This window comes from Bolinopsis microptera, chromosome 9 (genome assembly GCF_026151205.1).
Source record: "Bolinopsis microptera isolate Bmic1 chromosome 9, MBARI_Bmic_1.0, whole genome shotgun sequence".
Taxonomy (NCBI): Eukaryota; Metazoa; Ctenophora; class Tentaculata; order Lobata; family Bolinopsidae; genus Bolinopsis; species Bolinopsis microptera.
This window is the reverse complement of record NC_087080.1, coordinates 6,046,689-6,072,238: the sequence shown is the minus strand read 5'-3', so window position 1 is coordinate 6,072,238 and position 25,550 is coordinate 6,046,689. Positions and strand designations below refer to the sequence as shown.

General features: G+C 39.8%; 2 protein-coding genes across 4 annotated transcripts in view; both read left to right on the top strand.

The window, feature by feature from the left end:
• LOC134820388 (cyclin-dependent kinase 20-like) overlaps positions 1–5,109 on the top strand; it is a 42,366-nt gene extending 37,257 nt beyond the window's left edge. Inside the window, exons 6-7 of the mRNA XM_063830758.1 lie at positions 3,673–3,837; positions 4,496–5,109. Coding sequence (XP_063686828.1) covers positions 3,673–3,837; positions 4,496–4,675 — 345 coding nt within the window. The 3' untranslated portion in view covers positions 4,676–5,109. The remainder of the gene's footprint in view (positions 1–3,672; positions 3,838–4,495) is intronic.
• A 5,397-nt stretch (positions 5,110–10,506) lies between these two features.
• On the top strand, positions 10,507–25,030 carry LOC134820813 (serine/arginine repetitive matrix protein 2-like). Of its 3 annotated transcripts, none has more exons than XM_063831448.1 (22): positions 10,507–10,679; positions 12,310–12,691; positions 12,846–12,989; positions 13,203–13,333; positions 13,508–13,647; positions 13,872–14,000; positions 14,975–15,076; positions 15,337–15,597; positions 15,836–16,001; positions 16,241–16,441; positions 16,579–16,721; positions 17,004–17,174; positions 17,381–17,511; positions 17,787–17,906; positions 18,118–18,197; positions 18,648–18,746; positions 20,506–20,650; positions 20,882–21,026; positions 21,245–21,358; positions 21,635–21,726; positions 22,025–22,112; positions 23,088–25,030. In XM_063831448.1, exons 1-22 carry the CDS (start codon positions 10,572–10,574, stop codon positions 23,176–23,178), a joined length of 3,183 nt encoding a protein of 1,060 aa, XP_063687518.1. In that variant the 5' UTR covers positions 10,507–10,571; the 3' UTR covers positions 23,179–25,030. The 3 variants fall into 3 exon arrangements, with proteins under 3 accessions (XP_063687518.1, XP_063687516.1, XP_063687515.1); XM_063831446.1 differs by lacking the exon at positions 10,507–10,679 and adding an exon at positions 11,793–12,064 and having other exon boundaries at positions 13,236–13,333; XM_063831445.1 differs by lacking the exon at positions 10,507–10,679 and adding an exon at positions 11,793–12,064.
• The last annotated feature ends 520 nt before the right edge of the window (positions 25,031–25,550 follow it).

Below are 25,550 nucleotides of genomic sequence, written 5' to 3'. Positions count from 1 at the left end.
ATATCTTTACTACATCAGGAATCTAATGTGAAAATAGCACCGACATTGTCATGAAGGAAATCAGAGCCCTATTGAGCGATCTAGAAGCGCAATTTACGTTCAAAGAGAAGCATCGTCTGAGGCCAAGGGCATGCACAAAATGTGACACAATCCGTAATTTTGCACATCTGGTTAAATTTACGATTGACAATTTCTCGGAACTGTTCAGTAAGTTAGAAATCTCTCTCCCGTTGTCAGTCCTGGAGGGTCTCTCATTGGAATATGACTTATGGTGTTGCAAATTAGACGGCACAAAAATGAGCAAACAGTGCACATTAAACTCATTTTCCAGCGACTTCTATTCAGACATTAGCTTCAAATACGGGCATCTCCGAACGCCCTGTAAAACACGTCAACAACAACCTGGCATAGAGCCTGCTGTTGAAGTTGCTGCAAGTGAATTTAATAATGAAGCAGAAACTATGACTTTGGAGAATAACACATGTTTCCTAGATAAAAGCTTTTTTGACAGTTTCAAATGCCACAAGTGTGGAGATTGGTTAGAGATTAAAAATGTCAGATCATTCAGTGTCAACAACTTGTGGGGTTCACTAGAAATAGAGTGCACCAAGTGCTACATCAACTGTCATTTGACTACTGTGGAAAATCCTCAAGCCACTCTAGCAAGATATCTTTCCTCTGTAGATGCCGTGGGAGGATTTGTTTCTACATCAGAGAAGCTCTTCCTCTGCAACGACTTGTTGCCACCCAGAACTTTTCATCATAGTGCGGCGGAAGTTGTTCACAGTTGACATACTAAGAATGCTAAAACTGAACGGTACCTTGGAGAAAAACTTTGTGGCCTGTGGGGGTTCGGTAGAAGAAACCAGCCAGCTCCATGATGCTCTTCATGATTGCAAGGCTTTGGCAAAGACAATGAGCACTTTGAAAGTGACTTTAGAAATTATGAGCTCTAGCTGCCGCTCTTTAGAGAGCGTTATTCAGCGTTGTACAAATCCCATGCTAAAAGCGGGTCTCATTACTGATACTGTCGCATTAAAAATGACAGAACAATTGTCATGTGAAAAGTATCTCAGTATGACTGACGAGGAAGTGACCAAAATGTTTTTAGCTCTGGGGGTTCGTCAAGCGTCCATAAAAATTTGCTTAAATAAACGTAGCCATTATATGACTTCAAGCAATTAGCTGTAACTGTAAAATGATGTACAGTTTTAATTTCAATTATAGTTCTGATATTTTTAATAATTTATAATCAAAGCACAAAGCTTAGTTTCTCTCTCGATGTCGACTACAAATTGATGTCCAGAAATTTAAAAGCATGTCTTATCTGTTAACAACTCCAGCATAATATATTAGCCCCAAATCGAGTAACTTTGGACGTTTGAGGCAAACACACCAAATATCTTACAATCACCCAGGGGAAAAAATGCACGATTTTTGTTCGCCAGAATGATTTCCTAACCAATACAGGGTCTTAGAGCACATTGAAGCGGACCATTTTCACCTAAAATTGGAGTCCAAGCTTCGTTTCTGTGGTTTCAGAATAATTTTTTTGACAAAAATAAAAATATCATAACTTTTTTCTTGTAACTTTGAGGTCCAATAGATCTGACTACAAATGAGTAAACACATTTTTGAGGTCATCAAAAACTGCGCCAGAGTTCAGAGAACAATTTCATGTCAAGCATAAAAAACGACCTTGTTCCCTGACTGACTTATGATCAAAATGAGCCTGAAAGGACGATTTCAGCTTTTTTGACTTTAAATGGTTATAACACATCAGCCTTTTGAGATACGGTAATGAAATTTTACAACCATGTAGAACAGTACAAAAACATATTTTTTGAAAAATTTTAGCTCGCTATCTCAATAATTAGCTAAATTATAGCGTCTCAACCAAAAAATTATATTTCCGAAAATTGCACTCTTAACCAGGAAATGGTCGATTACAAAAATGGGTATTCTCAAAATGATTTTTTTTGATGTGGAAACGGTGCGCTAGAAGGTCACTGAACTGCCTATGAGGTCATTTGGTCTGGACAGATTTGGTGTTTGCCCCCTTAAATTGAATTAGAATCTGTCTTCACTGAGTCTATTCAGAAACAATCAGAAATTTGAATAAAAGAACTATTTGAATACTAATAACTATAAGAAGTTTTGATTGTACAACAATTTTTACAAAATTTCAAATTTTAGTAAATTTTCGGCTGCCGGACAGTTGCGCCCAATCTAGGTCAACTTTAAGCTACCATGGGAAGATGATGAATCAAAACCAATTAAAAAACTGCTTGATCAGATACGCAGTTGCGCCCAATCAATCTTGAAATACTGTCTTGTGAGCTTTAGATCATATAGAGATATAGAGTCATAAACTTAGAGAAACATTATACTGGTAGAATACTATTTCTGTGTTATGCAATAATACTATTGGTTGAAATTGAACGAAACATGTTTTGAGGTATGGCTTCGGCCTATTTAACTGACAGGGGCGGCCACAAATCACTTTCATTGCTCACATATATATAATATATATACTTTTTGTGGAGAGGAATAGATGAAAGATACGTCGCAGCACCCACTCCCAGGCACTGGCGCTCATAATGATGTCTGGTGCGATGCCAAGCACACCCTTTATCGCATTGAATCACCTCACTGACACGACAGACATCATACTTCTCCTGAAAGGCGAAGCAGCAAAGGGTGCGGCCAGGCTGCAAGCTTATGGTAGCCTCACCCTTGAAACTATCGCCCACATAGAAAAGGAACTATCAAAAATCACACCACTATCAATTAAAAATTCATGGCAGATCTCAATATACCACTAGAGCAATGTGAGACATAACAACACCAACCATGATGCTGGGACGGCACTTCACCGTCACAACTCCTGGAGCTGATCAAACTGAATATATATAAACACCAATATCGCAAGTGAAACGATCACCTGCAAACACGTCAACATCATCAAAAATCTTAACACTACACTCAGCAACAACAGTCAAAATTACAGAACTGCAGTTCACCTCATCACGGGACACAGGGACACTGTGGCTTAACTAAACACCTAAAATCTATATGTTGCTTCTGTAGGTTATACTGATCATAACATAGCTCTACTCGTTCAGATCAGATATGATTTAACACCTGGATCCCCTCCAGATATGATTTAACACTTGGATCCCCTCCAGATATGATTTAACACTTGGATCCTCTCCAGATATGATTTAACACTTGGGTCTTGGATCCCCTCCAGATATGATTTAACACCTGGATCCCCTCCAGATATGATTTAACACTTGGATCCCCTCCAGATATGATTTAACACTTGGATCCCCTCCAGATATGATTTAACACTTGGATCCTCTCCAGATATGATTGAACACTTGGGTCTTGGATCCCCTCCAGATATGATTTAACACTTGGATCCCCTAGCCTCCAGATATGATTATAACACTTGGATCCCCTCCAGATATGATTTAACACTTGGATCCCCTCCAGATATGATTTAACACTTGTATCCCCTCCAGATATGATTTAACACTTGGATCCCCTCCAGATGTGATTTAACACTTGGATCCCCTTCAGATATGATTTAACACTTGGATCCCCTCCAGATATGATTTAACACTTGGATCCCCTCCAGATATGATTTAACACTTGGATCCCCTCCAGATTTGGCCAGTCATGACGTCACTACCGGACTACAACAAGATCACATTTGAACACTGTGTCCCGATCCCTTTGGTGGAGGTGGTGCCAGAAGCGAGCTCTGAAGCAGTTGACCTCATATCACAGTTCCTGGTGTACAATGCAGCTGACAGACTGCCGGCTGCTCAGGTTAGTGGGCTCTTGTCATGAGTGCCAAAGTTGTCCGTTATCACCCAACAGCTTATTACAGATTGTAAATCAATCAGTTTGTAAATCAACGCTATTTTGACATTGGTTTTTTGGATTGCTTCACAGTATCACCAGATTAACCGGTCGAATTAAAAAACTTTAAACCCAGCTAATAACTTAATGCCTCTAAAACCCCTCAGTCCCCTCTTAAACCCCTCAGTTCCCTCTTAAACCCCTCAGTTCCCTCTTAAACCCCTCAGTTCCCTCTTAAACCCCTCAGTTCCATCTAAACCCCTCAGTTCCCTCTAAACCCCCTCAGTCCCCTCTTAAACCCCTCAGTTCCCTCTAAACCCCCTCAGTTCCCTCTAAAACCCCTCAGTTCCCTCTTAAACCTCTCAGTTCCCTCTAAACCCCCTCAGTTCCCTCTTAAACCCCTCAGTTCCATCTAAACCCCTCAGTTCCCTCTAAACCCCCTCAGTCCCCTCTTAAACCCCTCAGTTCCCTCTAAACCCCCTCAGTTCCCTCTAAACCCCTCAGTTCCCTCTAAACCCCCTCAGTTCCCTCTAAACGCCCTCAGTTCCCTCTTAAACCCCCTCAATTCCCTCTAAAACCCCTCAGTTCCCTCTAAAAACCGGCCCTCTTAATCTCACCCTCCCAGGCACTCCTACACCCGTGGTTCTTCATAGAACCTCTACCAGCACACCACTCGGAACTACCTATTCCTACCCGTCACAACAAGAAAGCTGCTCATGATATTGACATTGATATCCCCGTGGAGAGGAAGATGTGTAACCCTGTCCTCTTTAACGTTAATGCGAAGTCTGTGGTGGAGTCTTAGCAGCTTATGTTAGAGTGTGTTAGAGTGTGTGGGAGTGGTGTTGGGGTGGTAACTGTGTTAGAGTGGTCACTTTCTTGGCTGAATTGTTTGGAGCACTGGTTCTCAGTGATACCAAGTTTGTTGCGGTACATTAGGCAGGATTACGTTGTCTAATGATGCATTATGTTCTATCTACATTTGTTTTCCAGTTATCAGATGACCGCTACTTGACCGCTTTTGATCTTTCGTCGAACCATACGTTGTCACAGCGTTAACTTGAACACAACGGAAAATATTTTGAAATCAAATTTTATTGTTAACTTTATATAGTTTTAATTTTTAAAGCTTTTCCGTATTTCTCACCTCCCAGCCCATTTTGTTATGTACAGTTAACATGTTTAATATTTATTATTAATGTAAATATTATTGTTCAGACGATCAGAAATATCAGTTATAATAGCAGACTTTATTACTTGTCATCACAAAATCTATTAAGAAATTTACTGCACCGCAGGCGGAGAAAAACTAAAATAATTCTCAGCTTCTATCAAAAATTATAGGTAAATCTCAACCAAGGGACTCCCAGAAGTGTTTGATATAATTGTACTAACTCAGTATTTCGGTCAGGAGTTCAAGCTTAAAACCTTAACTCAAATAGTGTCACCTTGGTATACTTTGAGAGCGTTTAAGCCAAGTATCCCAGGTAATCAATTGCAGTCTGAGGGCAAAAACCTGTCGACAGATGCCAATCTACGAGGGGAGGTTTTTCAAACTGGGTCTTTCTCCGGGTAAGCTATTTTGTGGAAGTTTGTTTGCGTCCAAATTTCTAGTCCTTAAAAAGGTTAGTTAATACTAGTTTATGCATCATTTAACTGCGTTAATACCACTCACACGTTAAACTCATTCAGTAAGAGCCCTGGATATGTAATCTGACAAGTACACATTGTACAAGTATGTGATATAAGCGTTAAGATCCATACAGACACATAATCTTCAGCTCGTGTGATTCCGCAATCTGCACCTTCAAAGCCATTACCTGCAGATAATTTAAACACAACACGTGTACACGTTTTGTTGGTCGCATAATACAGTCTGCTTCACACTACGTAACTTTCAGGTTTATCTTTGTCATGTTGCGGATAATTAGTCTAGCGACTGGATTCACGCACTGCTTTACAAGCAGTTTATAGGCGTGTCGAAGTGTTAAATATTGTTTAAGCCTATCCAGTGTCTTATAATACTTCTTGCATGTAAGATATTTGACATCGTGATTTATATCCCTGAACCCAACTCTTCAAATGTAGTTATGTCCAGCAGTTGATGCTGTCTTGTAATACGCAGCGCCTCCAGTAGTATGATTATATACAGACCCCCGCCTGAAAGGCTCATATCTAGACATGATAACTACCATCTGAGAGAAGAAGCCACTATCGTGTCTGGTGATAGGTGTAATACCCTGCCCCTTAACCCGCATTATTTACTTGACCACACATGACCTTTTAGCTGTGGTGATCATGTAAGCTCCCCTCTACCATATAGTATATACAACAAAAATATAGTATTTATATATATAATGACATTATTCACCGTTTACACCGCCACCAATACAGCCAGATTCTTGGGATCACAAATACAATGATTACCCCAAAGTATAATAATCGTATACAATACACAATGCCGCAAGACGCATGATCGCTATTAAACAATCCCTAATATATATAAATTCATTAGTTCCTTGCAGTTACACATCTCAGCAAGCAGTTGTAGGAGTACATTGTATTCAATATTACGTTTGAGAACGCCGGTAAGGCGAAGGGTCCCGATATGTACGGCGTCAAACTTATAATGAATAGCTGATTGTTACCTGAATTTTATGCGCGTTTTATTATTATTTTATACGTGGCGTCGTAGACGTTGTTACTGTATTAATCACGATGGTCTTGATAATGATAACTATAAGCATGATTGATCGGTCGATTTACATAGGATAATATGACTTATGTCATATTATCATAACAAAACACTGTATCAATTATTGCAATCTAATGGAATTGTATCAGGTTCTTCAGATTTGGTGGTTTAATCGGAACCGGTTCCTTTAGGAACTATTCGTTCTTTAATTGTTTAGTGGTTGTTGCTCGACCTTGGTGGACCTTATTCATGGGTCAAAAGGCTGCCAAATTTCATTGGGTAATTAACAAAAATTGGAAATCTACCATCGAAGCTCGACCATTGAAGCTTGACATCGAATCTGATAGTCTTAGTGTCTTACTTGTTCATTTTTGATGAAGATTCACCAATTATAATTTTTCTAATTATTGTCACATGTATAAATGATTGAAATGCCTTAATTTAAATGTATTACTACTACTAGGAAAGCACACAATACCTTTTGGATGCAGTTTTTAAATTTTAGATTTGATAATCTTGTTTTTAATTTTATATGACCGCGTACCTACTGGTTCTATTTTGTTGGATAACGATTTCTCAAAATGCTCAACCGTGTGGTGTCCCTTATTCAAGAATTGGTTTATATTTCAAGGTGGAAATTGAAAATTGTTGATTCCACTTATAGACGTGATTTAGACAATAGACGTGATTTAGACAATAGCAGGAATTTAGGTCGTCAGTTTTATTCGATTAGGCTTGAGTGATAATTTCTTCTGTTTTTCGTTTAAATTTGTGATGAAGATCGAGTTTTTAATTGCTGCAGCAATGATTAACATTTTATTAATGTCAATATTATCTGAGGCATCAGGCAACCACAAAATGCAAAATATATTATAGAATGCAGTTTTTAAATTTTAAATTCTCGTTTTAGACGACCACGCCGATAAACAGTAAACACAGCATGATCTATGTAATAAATGACATATGTTAATAATACGACTTAAGAGTAAGACTGCGTTGAGGGTTTTCTCGCTTGTCAATGACTGTCATTGATAATTTCAATGGTTCTTGTCGATACGTCAAACAATTGTTCACACTAGGTTATACTTAGAAAATGTATGATTAGATAGAATTTGTCATATTTAACAGTTCTTGAATAAACGTCATTGTTAGTTAATAAATTTGGATACTGATGGGGAGGGGAAGCAAATATTTTTGACACGTGATAGCGATTCCTGATTCTGTGATTTATCTCGTCAATAGCTGACTCTGATTGGTTTATGGCTGTCACGTGTCAAAACAATTTGCCTCTCCACCCCACCAGTATCTCCATCTATGACTATAGTTATCTTGTGACACTTTAAGAAGAACCTCCATTACTATTGTTCAAGGACCAAAGGTTATAACTCCAATATCTAATGTTCGCTATTATAAAGTGTTGCATATTGTGCTGCTGATTAATAGGTTTTATCCGAGATACTGAACTTTGCACCTTTCTTAAAATTTCACTGCTTTGTACCTTGTCCCGTGCTTTATGAGACAATGAATTTGACCGTGCTTTATAGCTTTATGTCCATATAGTTTTTAGTTTATACACTGAAAGACGAGCTGTGAGAATGAACTTAATCTTTCAGTATCCCGTTAGCTGATGAGAATTAGAACAGTGTTCAAAAGCCCCTCTCTAAATAGTTCTCCTTCGGTCTTCCTCTCCGTCTTCACACCATATACAATACTTGTTTCTGTAGTGATTGTGCCAAAAGACGAGGTATCTCTGAATATAGCATTGATCATGCTCATCCAGATCATTTGTAACTCAAGCTATTTGTGTAGTGTATACTCTAGCTATTTCACTTTTCAGTGATACTAGAAACCACGTTACCTTTTATTAGGACTACGCAACAGAGCAACATGTGTCCTCATCAGTATTGTTCAACACATTACTTTATCATTATGCTGTTTCCTTCTTAGTTTACTGCCGATGGATACAAGGTTTTTATCAGTCAACTTGAGAGTGTTATCTGTGTTTAAACACAAGGTTTTATTTCCTTGTCCTTTGAGTTATGCCCTAGTATGGACTCTGTCTTGTTGAGTACGTGTTACACTTTATGAGTGTTTGGTTCTTTTTATTTGTAAACACTGATCAGTGGTCCAATGTTAATGTATGTGGCTGGATTCACTAATAACTTCATTACCATTGAATATGTATATAGTCAGACGGTATGGATATTCATTGTAATAGTCTGATCAAGGCTGGAGCAGACAAGTATCTATTGTTTGTCAAGATCAACCAAGGGCGCAGAAGGACGCCACCACGTACATTGTATCACGACACTTTTTACCATTATTTTATCATTAATTTACAGAAACTTAAAATTGTAATTATTATTAAGCTTTCCTGTTTTAATTGACTTATCAAATTATATTGATTTTAAATTTAAGGCTGTGTAGCATTATGCAATTAATTTAAATCCATTTGAATATTGAAAGGACATTAGGTAAGCAGATTATGTGGGGCTACCGGCTAGGTAGAGTGGGTGGGTGTGTGGGTGGGTGGGTAGGTGGGTAGGTGGGTAGGTGGGTAGGTGGGTAGGTAGGTGGGTAGGTGGGTGGGTAGGTGGGTAGGTGGGTAGGTGGGTAGGTGGGTAGGTGGGTAGGTGGGTAGGTGGGTAGGTGGGTAGGTGGGTAGGTGGGTAGGTGGGTAGGTGGGTAGGTGGGTAGGTGGGTAGGTGGGTAGGTGGGTAGGTGGGTAGGTGGGTAGGTGGGTAGGTGGGTAGGTGGGTAGGTGGGTATGTGGGTTGGTGGGTTGGTGGGTAGGTGGGTAGGTGGGTAAGTGGGTAGGTGAATAGGTGGGTAGGTGGGTAGGTGGGTAGGTGGGTAGGTGGGTAGGTTGGTAGGTGGGTAGGTGGGTAGGTGGGTAGGCGGGTAGGTGGGTAGGTGGGTAGGTGGGTAGGTGGGTAGGTGGGTAGGTGGGTAGGTGGTAAGGTGGGTAGGTGGGTAGGTGGGTAGGTGGGTAGGACTAGGTGAGAGGCTAACAGAAAGAGTGTTGTACAAAATTAAAGAGGAAGCATGTAAGTCATTGCATGTTGTATAATATCGTGGTGCGAAGTTCATATTATATTATAAAGGACCAGCTAGCTTACGCAAGATGTGCGGAAACTTTAACGGTGTGATGAATTGGGCCCAGTTGCATGCTATAGGGGAAGTTTGATGAACATCTACGATATGGTATACACAAAGTCTTCCGGCCTATTTTCTAATGGCCAAGGGAGAAGAGCTGGAGACTCGTCAGAAAGTAGACATGATATTGGACATGGAGGACAAATTAATCAGTGCGAATAGTCAGTTATCTTGAGTTAGAAGAGCTGATCATGATAATATGTGGTCAGTGTGTTTTGTTTCATCTTTTCTTAGATGTTAGATTGGCGTAAAAAGGTGGTTACTGGTTAGTGTTATACTATTATAATATGTGTATAAGCACATGATCCGGCTAGAGATTATTTAGCTTTTTATTTGCAGCTCTGTGTTTTGCTTGTTGTATTAAATACTCAATAGTCTTTTTCGCGACATTTTCTTGAATCATCCTGTTTCAAGTATTAGTGAATGATCCCATTTGCAATTTTTTGTTGGAATCAATATTAGAAAAACGTCATAATATTTTAATGAAATTCCATCCCAGGTCACATGACATGATCAGTACGTTACAAAGTGTAGAAGTGAGATGATAACAAGTGGTGACTGGTACAGAGACGAGCGTGCTCAAGTCTCCACCTCCACCTGGCCCTACCAAGCAGCTACCCAACTAGAGAAACAAGGCTTCATACCCCAGGACCACTCACAGCCTCCTATCCACTATGATCCTTACCAAGTCAACGGTTTCAAACCCAGACCTTCCATCCCTGATTTTACACTGAAACATGCTCCTCGATCAAACTACTCGTATGCTCCATCGTCGAACTATTCATATGCTCCTTTATCAAATCATTCGTATGCTCCTTCATCAAACTTATCTCATGATCCCTCATCAAACATGTCCCATGTTCCCTCTTCAAATGGTCATGAACACAACAGAAGTGGTCCTCCCTCGAGATCTGGTTCAGTTGATAAAATTAAAAAGAAACATCTCCCTGCTACACAGGTGAGCGGAATAATTTACTTCAATTTTCATTGAGACCGATTTATTATCTTTAACAATAAATTATATGAAATTTATATTAATTATGTTCCGTGCACTTGTGAGCCGATTCGTAAATTACTGATTACGGATAGTAATAATGTACTAAACGCTGTTTTGTATAATGTGTTCCAACGACTGCTTCTTTTTAGATATTTGTACGATACTTATTCCATATCTGTTTTATTTCCCCGACTTTCTGCAGAGGTGATGTTTTGCAGTTTGACAACATGGCTATATTAGTCAGTCCATTTAGAGGTTACCAGATCACGTCATAAACTGGGAGTGACGTGCTTCATATTTACTGAGTGACACGCTTCATATTTACAGCCACTGCCTTGTTACTACTATTACCGTCACTTGTTCCTTATGATCTTGTCTCACTTATAAAAGTTCGTATTTTTCACGATAAATTGATCAATTAGATTAATGAAGATTGGGAGATGGTAAAATTGGATCAGGGCTTAAATTTCTAACTAAAAAACTCTCACATTCGCCAAATGTTTTATTCTTACAACTGGACACGTTCACAGTTAGACTTAACACTAAATACATCCCGACAACTGTCTCCCAATCACCGCCATTCCTCTCGTTTGTCCACCAATCAAAATCTAGCCGTGCCACCTGGTGTAGTTTACTCTTCCAGCAGCTTCACACCGTCCTAAAGTCAAAACAGCAGCGCTTCATTGGAGTAGAGTTTATCATCAGGATCGTCATTGGTTTAGACTCGTTAATCTAACAAACAGTTTAACCCAAGAAAGAGATAGCTGGTCACGTGCTCCAAGAAAGTGAGAGTTAGTCATGTGACCACGTGCAGTTAACCTCAGTTCGCCTCCTCCCGGATGCTGCTCCGTCACTGACCACGTGACCGCTGATTGCCGTTTAGCTCTGTCCAGAACAAGGTACGGAAATGGAGCCAACACATAACTCGGTCCGAGTGGTGATCTGCCTCAACCGTGCCACACCAAATCTGTCTCGACCGCTTGTTCGCACTTAATAATTTTATTAGGCTTGTTAGAGTCATCATGCTTGTTAGGTAACCTGCCGCTTGTTTTGCGTGTGCTAAGTGTGGCCCTGAGATGCAGCAGAACAGTCAGATATTCCTCAATGACTACGAACTGCCCTGCCCCACCAGCCCTAGTTTACCGCCCCGGAAACAACATAGTCCCCCTGATCAGTCGGTGCCCCCTCGGAAGCCTCCCGCAAATATAAGGACTAAGAGTTTCCAGGACCGGCCAGAGAGACCTGCTAGAGAACCTCCGGAGCCAAGTAGGGACTATGAGGTTGTGGGAGGGTATCTCATCATGCCCGGTCCTCCTGTCAATAGTCGGACTCCTGTTAACGGCCAGGTACTGATTATTTAGTTTCTTAACTTCTCCTGCTTTAAGAGTTAATCTAAATCAATTTTATTACTTCAGGAGCTCAGATCATTGAATCTCAATGCTAAGGCTGAGGTTATTGTTATTTTTATTTATTGTTGGCTAATTGTACCAATCTTCACTAGTGCCCATGTTTAATGCCTATGATTATAGATTGTGGTCACTGTTCGTCAGGATCTAGTGTTCCATCTTTAAGTCTTGTTATATTATTTCAGAGGTCAAACTCGTGTGTAGAAGCAATTCCATACATTGGATCAGACCGAGACCGAGACCGGAGTAAAACTCCAGAACGAACTGAAAAGAGAGACAAAAGCCGGACTCCTGATAGAACTCGAAACAAAACTCCGGAGAGAGCTGAGAAAAGGGATCGGAACGGAAAAACACCAGAAAATCAGAGGAGGGAGCAAGCAAAGACGCCGGAAACAAGAGATCGAGAAAAAACTCCAGAAAGAAGGGACCGAGCAAAAACTCCGGAAAGAAAAAACCGAGCAAAAACTCCGGAAAGAAGAGATCGAGCAAAAACTCCGGATAAAAGTAGGCGCTCGAAAAGTAGAACTCCTGAAAAAGTCCGTTCCAGGAGTCCTGACAGTTACTCAGGTCTGCATCAATAACAAACTTCTCTTCAGAGAAAATTTCAAATTGCTCAGTAAAAAATATTATCTACCCTCACGATCATGTTCAGTTTTCACTCACCATCCTAGCTCTTTCACTTGCGATGGAAGATTATAAAGTCTAACAATATCTCTAACAGAGAGAAACAGTCGAACAGGACGTAGGAGATCACCTCCAGACCTACCCACGATACCTATAGACAGTATAGCAGCAGTGCCCTATCCTACCCTCCCTGATAGAATGCAGGTGTCTGACTCAGATGCTCCCATTTCATCCCTCATAGGTGCATAAAACCTTATTTAACATGAAAAAACGATCTACTCGTTGTTAGTAATCTTGTCTTTTTAAATGTCTGGCCTTTCCGCCATCAAGAAGAAATGCACCATCCATTTTTATTCAAATCATTCTGAAGGTGATATAATAAAATAATACCATGGCTGTTGACTGCTACCCGCGATAATTCCCAGAAAGAATTATAAATGAGAATGTTTTGCAGAGGTGCCTCTGACTGATAGAGTACAAATCGCAGAGCCGCACCCTGTTGATGAAGTGCAAACTTCAACTATCGAGAGAAGAGAAACAGAACTGTTTCTATTTGACAAAGAAACCATCAAGCGTCCCGATCAGGTTTCCGAAGAGATTGTGGCAATTTTTTCTGGAGAAGGGTGAAGTTTCTTCTCTTTCAAGTTTGCTTATCTTTCTATTTTGTCTGCTAACATTTTTGTTTTGGCCCACAATATTTTGGTTCGTACTTTAATTCAGCATGAGTGAATGTTAAAATTGGAACTCTCAACTGACCAGGAACCAGAAAGCAGCGACACCAAGCACCGGGAGGGACGAGTGAAGACCCCTGTAGAGGAAACCTATCAGAACAGTAGTAGTAGTAGTGGGAAGAGACGACACCGGCACCAGGACCCGGGAGGAATTGAGGGGGATGGCAGGTTGGTTCTCTTTAAACACAACCAGAATATTGCTGATATTTCCTGTGGCCCAAGTTATACAAATGCTATCGGTTGAACAATATGCTGATTTATAGATTTCTTATCGTATCATGAAGGGCTTTACCACTTAGTTCGTTGCAGTGCCGAAATTACATTACCATTCAACTAAAATTGTTCATGACAGAGTAACAATCGCTGTTATCTAATCTCACATGCCACCCCAGATATCGTAACGGGAGGATATCACGTGGAGAGCACAGACCTAGAGCATACTCTGACTCAGATGCAGAGAACTACCAGGAATCCGCTCATAACAGTCACCCCTTCAGACTTCCTCCTCCTTTTAAACATAGGTTTTTATTCTATTTTGGTGACTTTGTGAAATGAGCGCATCTCCAAAATCACTTGCCCGCCGTTAAATTTAATAAAAGAAGGATGGAAAACAATTAAAAATTGTGGATGTTACGCATGAAATAAGGTTGCGACTCCAAATAACCAATTAGAAAGTATTTTCACATTACTTGTGTACATGAAATCACATATCAAACATAATCAAAGATTTTATTATAAACCCTTAAATAGATAGCACAGAGCAATTATAAAAAGGAGGAAAATTGTTGGTCAGTGTTTTCAATCACGACGGAAAGCCAAAGTGGATATTATATTCCTGGCATTTTTCCGGCACTTTTCTGTCGCCTGACAGGCATTTAAAGCTGACTTGTAGTTTGTTTAAGCGGTTTTGTTTTGCCATTTTACTCTAAAAACGTTTGTCAGAACAACACTTCCCCAATTGTTTTGTGTATACTAATGGGATGGCTACGTCATATGATCTGAGGTATAGTTTAGGTAATAACACTAATGATGTTGTTAAACCAATCGTTTAGAGGTTCTCCGTCAAGGCGGTGTACTGTTTGATGACCTTCGGACGCCGCTATCTCTCTCTCCCGGCCACAGCTAGGCCACATTAGAATTTAATGCCTAATTACAGCCGATTTCTGTTGGTCATAATTTGGAATACTATCGATTAGGCCGCTCATAAGGCTCATTCGAGTATCCGGTAAAATTAATGTCTACTTACAACTAGTTTAAAGTATGGCGGAATTAAAATTTAATTTTACCGGATACTCATTCGAGTATCCGGTAAAATTAATGTCTACTTACAACTAGTTTAAAGTATGGCGGAATTAAAATTACTCAGATCGTCGCGATGGTCCATGGTTCACGAGTCAGATAACTGAATCTTATGAAACAGACTTCATCACAAACTGACTCGACTCAATCACAATTACCACGAATTAACTAATTATAGTGTCTCTCCCGATTTCAGGAGCAATGATAGAAGACAGGAACAGTTTACCCCAGTTGTGTACAAGTCTGACGGTACTGACATGTATTACAAGATTCCTTGCAGGATACCTTACTCCAACAGGTAGATACTAGATATAGATTATAGATATTATAATAGATTACTGAAACTATAGTTTACTTCGGATTACTTGTCGAAAAAATACTTTCAAGTTCACGCTACCTTCCATGTTTGAGACGGTTAAAGATTAAGCATAATTGATTTTTGTCAATGCTTACTGCTTTGTTTCCATCGTGAAGTGCGTTTTCAAAGATCGACTGGGTTTCTAAATTTCTAATCAGCAGTTTAAGAACAAAGTTAACATCCGCCTTCTAAAATTCCAGGCCGCTAGACAGCCACGAGGACTCTGACTACGACAATCTCCCACGACGCTCGGCCAACAAATCAAGTCGTCACAACGGAGCTCTCCTTATACCTGGCCGAGATCCTAGAAGTCGGGATAATGGTAAACAAGATTTCAACAGGAAAGAGTTTGTTAGAGACTCGGATCACAATAGTACGAAGGATCCTGCTCAGGAATTCAGACCTTATCCTGCTAGATTCGCTCCTCTTGAACCTCCCGAGCTTTCCTGCCCTTATCTGAGGTAGGAAAGTTCTACAAGTTATACAAGTTCTGCTTTTTTACACTATTTGTGTGAATCAAGGGTTTATAATTAAAGGGGGAAGGTATTCTGGAGATTAAATTTATTTAGTTTCAATCATAATAAAAACATGATTAACAAAGCTTTATTTTCTGAGCCAGTTTCATTTTCAATGTCGTTTTAGCTTTCATTAAGTCGGTTAGTTTACTTGAGTTGCTCAGTATTTACACCACTCACTCAGTGAGACCACTGAGAACGAGTACCTGACACCAGCGGAGCAAGCTGCGGCTCACAAGAAGGGAGCCAAACACAGACGGTCTCACTCCGACTCTAGCTCCAGTAGAACCATCATGTCACCCTGGTCCAAGAACAACACCATCCTCACTCCCAAAGTTATCACTCCTAAAGTTTGTGTTTTAGATCCCAAAAATCTCATTCTCAAAGTTTGCATTTTAATGCTGACCACACGTTTTTTTTGTTTTTCTTAGATTATTGTTTATCTGTTTCTGTTTCCTGAATCGTATCAACCACTGTTAATGAATATGTTTTAGTTGTCTTCCTGTCCCTTGTAAGAACCGCTTTTTCCCGTGTTTCCGACCTGCTTTTGTCAATATTTTTATTTAAGTTTCTAATCCCCATTTCCCAGTACCCTCTCCTCTCGACGCGAGACCAGACCTTAACATCTCAAGATAGGACCCTAGAGAGTGCTAGTCGCCGTCTCAGCAAAGTCAAGTGTCCCGTATCTAACAACAACAGTAACCATGGCAACAGCAATATGTGGCATGATCCACTGTTGGGAGTTGATAAGAAACACATAGCGTATCCCGGGGATGCGGAGAGCCAACAGGTATGTTTTATTTTTTGGTTTGGTTTTCAATTCGGTATCTGTTTCTGTTTTGGCTTTGGATTTGGGTTTTGCACTTTTTCACAATACTTAGATTATAAGTTAGCGGTACTAATGATTCAATATTATCACAAACTCAGAGCAGGGATAAGAATCACGCGGAATCGTTCGCAGAGTTCACAACTGATGTTTCTATGAACTATCTCTCGTTCATCTGGAATAGTCCTGAGTTGATTAGAAAACTTCTGTGGGCTATATTGTTCCTAGGTTTTTTCATTTATAGGTAAGAGGGGTAATTAGTACGGATTTCTAATTTTGTAGGTAATGCAGATAATCCTGAACCATATTAATTAGTTAAATAGTAAAAATAGCTACCATAAACCATTGTTTGTGGCAAATCCTGTTCAAATTGCACTCTTTCCTCTTTGTTCTCACTGTAGCACAGAATATACCTATGATTTATTTACTTTTTAATGTAAGGAATTCAGTGAAATCCACTTTTATCACGGAAATCTACCCTTTTTTAACCACCAAATATGCTATTATTTGCTAAATTTTTCTTCAGTCTCCTCTGCTGCTGGAGAAGTTTCGGTCTCTATTTTTCCATGCCAACGTCCACTAAATACAACATGTACTTTGAGCCGAATAGGCTACTCAGATTCCCTTCAATTACTATTTGTAACATGAACCCACACAACAATATATACCTGGCTAGGGACGAGAATAAAGCCATGCAGTGAGTTTATTTTCATTGTTTATTTAGTTAATCAAATCTACAGATTGATTGATTTATTCAATTATTGTGATCAAATAGATTGATCTTTATTATTCAAAGTGTGACAAAGAATTAATTACATGATTGAAATCCGCCAACAAATTGTTTAGGTTTCAATATTGCAAATTGATTATTTTACTTGAATTATGAAAATTACAATTCTTCAGGGAATATTTAGCGAACGATAAGCGTGTTCCATGGCCCACTAAACCGCTCAATGTTACCTCTAAAGAATACGAAAATTTTAACGTTAAGAGATACTATCGCCAATCTGGGCAGGAACTGAACGACTTTATAGGTAAGAGATACTAGAATAGTCGGAACTGGTAGCACAGATCAAAACTGTGCAATCTGCAAAAATACTCAGCCTTTATCCGGCTTGGCCCAGAATTTATTGAAATAGTCGAAAATTAGTTCTGAATGTAAGAAATTGACCATGTTTATTATAGTTAAACCAGTTATTAATTCAGTCTAACACTGCTAAGGTAAGCAGGATTTCTCAATATTTAGCTTGGATTGTCTTCTGATTCTCTGTAATCTACAGTCCCCTATTCTACTCTATTTAACTCTCAGAGGACGTAGTGTTCTTTGAGGAGGAGGTGGACACCCCAAAAGCCTTCAAAGAGCAGTTCACTACACACGGTCGGTGTTGGACTTTTAACGTCGATGGCAGTAGAAAAGTTAACCGCACCGGTCAGTTTTTTGGTCTACTTCGAATACTTGATAAATCTATCGAAATTATAATTAGTTAACAAATTTCAACAAAGGTCAATTAACAAGATTTATCATTTCAACAATCAACTGATATGATACTGACGATTAAGTCTTCAAGCATATTTTGAATTCGACGAATAACTTTGATAAACAAATATTCGATTCAATTTTCTTCATTTTGATATTTTAGGGATGGATTTCGGGCTATCATTTGGTTTAAATATCAACCAGAGTATCTATCCCAACTTCGTTACTACAGCGGGTATCAAGGTACATTTTATTTTAATATCATAAAACGGACCTCAGACATAGTGATGTATAATTTAATAAAATTTTGGCTAAACGTTTAAATCGAGATAAAATGATATGATATGACACCAAAATTTCCCCCTAAAAAGTTATCTTAGATTTTTGTTCACCAGATAATTTCAAAACCGGTTGGATAGTTCCAGTTGAGACTTCCAGTTTTCGATGGCAAGATACTTACTTGTACTGTCATTTCCAAGATTTTAAAGGATTTTGGTAAAATTCTAATTTAATAAGAAATAGCGAACAGGGTTAATAATCATACGAATAATAATGAAACCATCAAGTAATGAGAGCAATATTAGTAACAATTTAGACCGTTTAACAGTTTTATCCGAGAACCTCTAAAGATCAATGACTGTAATGTTGACGATTATTCCATCCCTGCTCTATATTACTTAATTATGACTTCAGGTGATGTTCCACAACTACTACGAGCCTGCCAGGATTGACGAGTATGGAATGGCTCTAACACCGGGCACAGAGAACTTTATTAGTCTTAGTTACGAGAGGGTACGCTTTGTAAAAGCTTTTTAAAATACCGTGATTTTATATGCTTTTGAGAGGAAAAGCTCCAAGTGTTCTGGAACGTAGCAACACGAATAGCAAGTTCCCAGTCAATCAATATAACGGTACAAATATCTCTTAGTATCTAACTGTGAGATACCACACAGTTTGGGTAGTACCACGACACACAACAGCGCACTGTTCATCAGCACAAACAAGGAATCACCCCCCAGTATCTCATGCACGTTATCACCAAAGGTGATCAGTCCCAGAACTAGAGATAACACCCGGTGTTTGCAAGATACGGGTGTTTTGCGGAGGGTAATGTAGAGGATGGTCTGTGTTATCAGGGTCTTGGTCAGGGTCCCCAGGCTCTGCATGACGAGGGTTATCTTCAGGAACACCTCCGTGTTGACATCCTCGTCCGGCCGAAGCTGGAGTATCATCATGTTGATAATGACAGTAAAGTGAACAGTTAACAACACCTTGAGCACTTGTTTACTTGTAACTAGCCCTAGCACCACACACTGTACCACAATACCTATTATCTGTATTACAGCTAATATCTTCAAGTCCGCTGAGGAGACAGCTGTTTTTAACCTGGAGATCGGGTAAAGGAGTCTGCTGCTAAAGGAGGAGGAGTGACAAAACAAAGAACCACAGATCATCAGAACTATCAGGATCTTATCCAACCGTCTTAAATCGTTTCTCTGAGATTTATCCTCTTTTTTCAGTCCCATAGCTATGCCGTAGTCCTGATCGTGAAGAACGCACAACTTACCCAGTTCCCTTTTGGCTTGTAAGATCTCGCCCCGCTCCAAAAAGTAGGCAGGAGATGGAGGAATGAAGACGAGTGCAAATCCTACTCCGATACCAATGATAACTAGTAGTCCCAAGAAGGGTCCGTCGGTTTCGTAATCTAAGGAAAAGATCTGGAGTAATTGGTCAATAGCCATGATGTGGATGAATCTGAGAGCGATGAAGATGTTCCTGTACACGGTTATCTCTGAAACCCAAGCTAACAGCGCAGCTTCAGTCCACACCAGCAGAACAGTTAGCAGAGCTCCCAACACAAACACTCCTGTAAACATCCTGACAAACAGGGAGCTGGTCACCAGGGACCCCAGGAAAGCCAGCAGAGTTAGGCTCAGAGACTTCCTGCAGATTTGGTCCAGTATTCCAGAGTAGGACATGCTCAACACACCTCCCAAGAGAATGGAGACAGTCCAGACCTCGTAGCCGAGGTGGAGGGAGGAGGTGAAACAGAGACGTTGTGCAAGGTGGAGAGGGATGGTGAGGTAGCTGAAGAGTAGGATGGTAGAGAGATGGTGCTGGTTGAGCAGGTCGAACTTTGCTAGGATATCCTTCATTTGGGACATGGTGGGGAGACTGCTAGCAAGACTAGTCAATAAACGATCGTGTGAGAAGAGAGCTCAGAAGTGTAATTATCATTATGGGAGAATTTGTAATGATTCGCTTACGGAATTTCACCAGTTACTGTGTACACATACTAAGTTGGAAATTAATTTTCTTATGTCATACATTCTGGCTGAGGAACAAAAGTACAAACATCCGATCGCACTTACCTCAGATATCATATTATAGGTGGTTCAGTGTTCTTTTCAATCAATATTTATGAAGAGCTTATTCATTGATGGCCGCTTAGCTCAATGTCAACTACAGAGCTCATTGATGGCCCTACAACCCCATTATGCTAAGGTAACCTTTTTGAGGGTCCATAAACGCTAAACCCCACATCCGGCAGGTCCGCAGTTTAAAAGAACCGTACGGAAACTGCCGCGACGACGCGTTGCGAACCTTCAAGAACTATAGTATCTCTGGGTGTGAGAGGGAGTGTTTTACAGAGGTCATGGTCAGGGAGTGTCAGTGCAGGAGTTACTATCTTAAAGGTATAGTTTAACACCCGGTACACGGCCCTTCAATTATTTTATAAGTTTTTGATCAGTTAAAACTTAAATTTCGCTCGTTTCACTTTAGTTTGCTTTGTACGCTGTATAGTTTGACATGTTTTTGATAAGCTATAGATTGAATTAAAACCGCAAACTAAACACGAATTACATGTTGTGCGCAAACATGTGTCCCACACCTCCTCTAGTTCAAATAACCCGGTCTGTCCCCAGCTGTACCTGGGAGAGCGGACGTGGAGTGTAACCTGCATCAGGAGAAGAACTGTGTAGCTAAACTGATAAAACGTTACCATGCGGGAGAGTTTGCTGGTTTGCCAGTGTGCAAATGTCCTGACCCTTGTATCTCTGAGAGTTACCTGTGAGTGGCCCGTTTTTGTCCTTACTACAGTTCTAAGTGTTCCTTCATGATTCATTTCTTTAAATTCACTTTCTTTACATCTTCTGTAATGATTCAGAGATTTATGTTCTCGTCCAACAGTCCCCTTGTTGAGCACACATTCGGGATAAGCACTGATGACACGTATGATACGATAACGATTAACCCATTCAAGGTTTATTAAACTGTGTATCTCCCAGAGCGACTATGTCCACAGCTGAATACCCTGCAAAGAACCACGGTGAAGCCCTGGAGAAGTACAACAACGAGAAACCAGGTTCCGGTGATGAACCTCGAGACGTTACCTTCTATAGGTTAGTGGTTAAAACTTTACATCCGGTCCAGTCTTCAGACCCAGGACCTTCTGCCAGTTCACATAATATACTTATGCGACCTTTAAAGCGAAGGATACAATTAACAGGTTAACAGGAGCACATACAAGACAGAAATTGCTTTTTCCCCTTGAAACTACCTTGCATCGCTCTTTGTGTTCGAGTTTCTTTGTAGGTGTTTACCTGCAAACCCACCTATTGCGATTAAGTTCGTCGTAACATCTCAGATTTAAATAAAGAATCATATTTTAATTTCAGGGAGAACTTTTTAAAAGTACACATATACTTTGAGATTCTATCCATAAAAGAGGTGGAGAAAGTGGGATCTTATAAGTGGTCTAATCTTATGGGTGAGAATCTTCAATAGTTTATTATTTTAGATGGTGAATCGTAAATCTGTCGGTTAATCTGTCGGTGGGCACTCAAGGCACGGTCCATCCCGTACTTTAACCGTGCTTTAAGTGTCCACCGACACTCGCCAGATTACCGAATTCAGAATTGCCTTCTAGATAAAATATACTTTTATTTGATTTTAGACAAGTTTAGTTTGGATTGCGTAATTCGATTATTCATCTATTTATTGAAAAACCAATTAATTATAATTTACCATAATCTGATCTATTATCTAATTGATCTGCTTAATTTCAGGTGATGTTGGAGGACAGTTAGGATTGTTCCTCGGTGCAAATATCGTAACCATATTTGAGTTCGTCGACTTCTATCTCCGACTACTTTGGTACAACCTCATAGTCAAGTATTTTTCTAAAACTCTCAAACGAAACCACAATAACCACCATCAACAACCCAACCAGCCTTAATCACAGAAATTTCCAAGCTTCAAAAAGACTGATTTGACTTTGTGTGTGAAAATTAGGTATGAGAGAAAGTATTTTGTCTCAAATAAAGCAATAATGAGTGTGATGTCGACAGAATTGCAATTGTTCGGAGGGGGGAACAATGCAAAGACTTATTCTGACGAAGAAACAATAATCGCCAATTAGTGTTGGTCAATGATTGTTGCTAAATTTATTGGTTAACTTAGTAATGTAAAACATTGCAAGATGAAATATTGTAGAGACAAAATTAAAAATTATCAGGAATTTTGTTGCGCCCCTCTCCCCCTGTTGGAATGTTCAGACGGCGAAGAAAATGATATTGGGAATTGTGAGATTTCTGGTTTGAATCGAAATTTTTAACTTTGAGAAATTTTGACAACTCTTATGGTGTGTGTTTCCTCAGAATTAAAGCCAGCAATATCGAAAATGAGTTGTGATAAGAGTTTTTGCAGTTTCAGTAAATGAGTGTGAGTTGTTAATCTAATATCGTGTGTTTTTTTCAGCTTTTTGAGCTGTGTGTGTGTGTGTGTGTGTGTGTGTGTGTTTTGTGTGTGTTTGAGACATTGAACAAACTTGTACTTCATTGAGTATTTTGTGATTTAGTAATTATCAATTAAACCGAGTGCAAATTTGTTTTCCAAATCCAAATAAAGATTGAAAAATAACCAAATCGTTATCAACTCCATAAAGTTTTCGTTCTACAAATTCATACACTCAGGACTAGTTTCCCTGCACAAAAAGACCTTCTAAACGAAATAACGAAAAATAAAAACTCTTCGGAAATCTAAATAACTTTAATCTTGTTTTTAGACTTTTCTGAGAAAAGAGAGATAGTCGGATAAAATTAACAAGACTAGTACATGATACTGTTTCAGTTACAGGAAGAGACGTGTCGAGACCCCCAAACAGAACTCTTCCTACCATTGCAACACCGCTGATCAGGAGATATCTCCTTTACTTGTGTGAATGTAGTCATGATCTCAAATCACGTGGGATGAAATGACGTCACGTAGGAAATATAGATATCGCGTTTTCCTCAAAGCTGTAACGAGTCGGGAGCAGAATTCCTCCTATCCTCGGAGCCCCCACGACTGTGACCCTTCTCCTCTACCCTCCTCAGGGAAGACTCCTTATTCTGTTTGTCGAACACCTCATTACACACCCCAGGTTCTAATGCTGGAGAGCTGCAGCGCCAGTTGTCCGAGTAACTGCTGGGGGAGGGCGTGGGTGGAGCTGAACGAGGGGAGGTAGACCTCTGGGCCCTGTCGTTCACCAGACAGAACTTCACTTTGTGAGCTCCACACATCACACCAGCTGGGTAGCAGGAGATGTAGGTCTCTGCCTCGGAAGTCACCTCGAAGTAGACCATGAACCCGTCAGAAGTTGAAGGGCTGGATCCGATCATCTTGATAGTGTTCTCGTTGATCTTATCGTTAGACTCTATGGCCAGGAAGTCCGGGACACTGTCCAGACAGTCCATAATCTCTCCGGGGAACCAGGCCCTGTACTTCCTAAAGGGAGGGGGGTCCCCAGCTCCTCTCACGTAGAACCCACTGTGATCTTCTGTTGGTCCTCTGTCGTTCTGAATTGTCCTCTTGTAGAACTGTAACGAAGTGTTTTCTTGGAATTTGAATTGGATGTTTCGGCCGGTAAACCTAGTGCCAGAGCAACGAAACCGGGGCATGGCTCCTGAGTCCTCCTTTATCTTCTTCATCTCCCTGGCTATCACTCCGATAATGTGATCTAAATCTCTTCTTTGTGCTGGTTCTCTACTTTTCAGTGACACTTCCAACATTTCATCTCTCCTGTCTTTCTGCTCTTCGGAATCAAACCGGTTCCTCAGAGCCAACGGATCCTTTTTCTCTGGATCAGGCTCCGGAGACTTCATCTTGAGTTTAGCTAGAGCAAAACAACCGGGGAAGTATTTAGGAGATGGGGTGGGTGAGCATGGTTCTGGAGAGTTGAGAGGAACTCTAATACCTCTGAGAGGGGTAGAGGTGTATCCCGGAGATACATGAGGGGATAGTTTAAAGGTGGGGGAGGAGTCTTCAGCTGACCACTCTGATGTACTTGTGACTGAGGAGCTGTTATCTGCTGCTGATGTTTGTCGTTCTATTGTCATGTTGTTTTCCGGTCTAGGGAGGGGATATTTGTTACTGTTTTATTAACAGAATTATAATGTGATCAACCCTGACGAGTGATACTTTGAAACAACGTACGAACCGACAAACAGTTAATTTTGTAACAACTAATTCAATAAGAGGCATTAATTAAGAGTATATGGTGGTTAATTGCGATAAATTATGTTCGTATGTTGATGAGGAAATTATGATTTCAAAATGAAAATGATGTTTAACGTTTAATACTGATAGTAAAATCATCCCAATACAAACAAGAGAAGACTGGAGACACTGGAGTGCTATGACTTATATGACATGCTACTTCAAGAGGAACCCATGACACTAACAGCGTTCCCTCTGTCATGTTAATAAGTTAACATGTGGTCATGCGATATGGAGATCTGGTCATGTTCTCTTTCATCTTCAGATATACGGTGTTTCAATCATTTCCTAGTCTCCTGAGACCCCGATTCCTTTTTATTGTGAAGATATTCCTGTAACCAAATTTGTTTTTTCAACATTTTGTTGTTCGGGAGCTGTAATTTTGTTCTCGTTTGTGAAAATCACAGTTTTTTCGTTTTAGCTTGTGGGGCTTACACCGCATATTTTAAATGATTGGCTTGCTGAATTATTGATTCCTGATTCAATCAGAACATAATGATTTAAGGTGTACATAAATATGAGATTATTGTCAAATGATTAGAAGATTTTTTAATTTGTCGCCATAATGCTCGTTCATTTGAAAATGAATGAAAAAGATAATTGTATATCACGGTACATATTAATGAGATCCAATCAAAAGTAAAAATACTTTTAGACATTTGATGAGATTGTGTATTGTTCCCCTGTAGTGTTCCCCTGGCACTCACCTTCAAATAAAAAATTATTTGGTTACTCTCCGATACCAACATAATTAATTCCATCGCGAGTTCATCTATACCATTATTTTCTTCTCAATCATGGGCTCATGCCCATGGCACTACATGTATGGGTTTTCAAATAAGGTTTGTTAGGATGTTCTGAATCTGAATTTTGCCGGGTTTGGTTAAAGAGATCTCGCCTTGGGCGTAAGACTCTAGGACGTGATCAGACGGTTGTAATTCGAAAATTCTAATGTAATACTCTTTTTTAATTACATCCGTCTCACGCCTTAGAGTCTAATACGCCCTAGAGTCCCGGATTTGAAAATTACCTTTTGTAGTGTTAGGTTTGCTACCA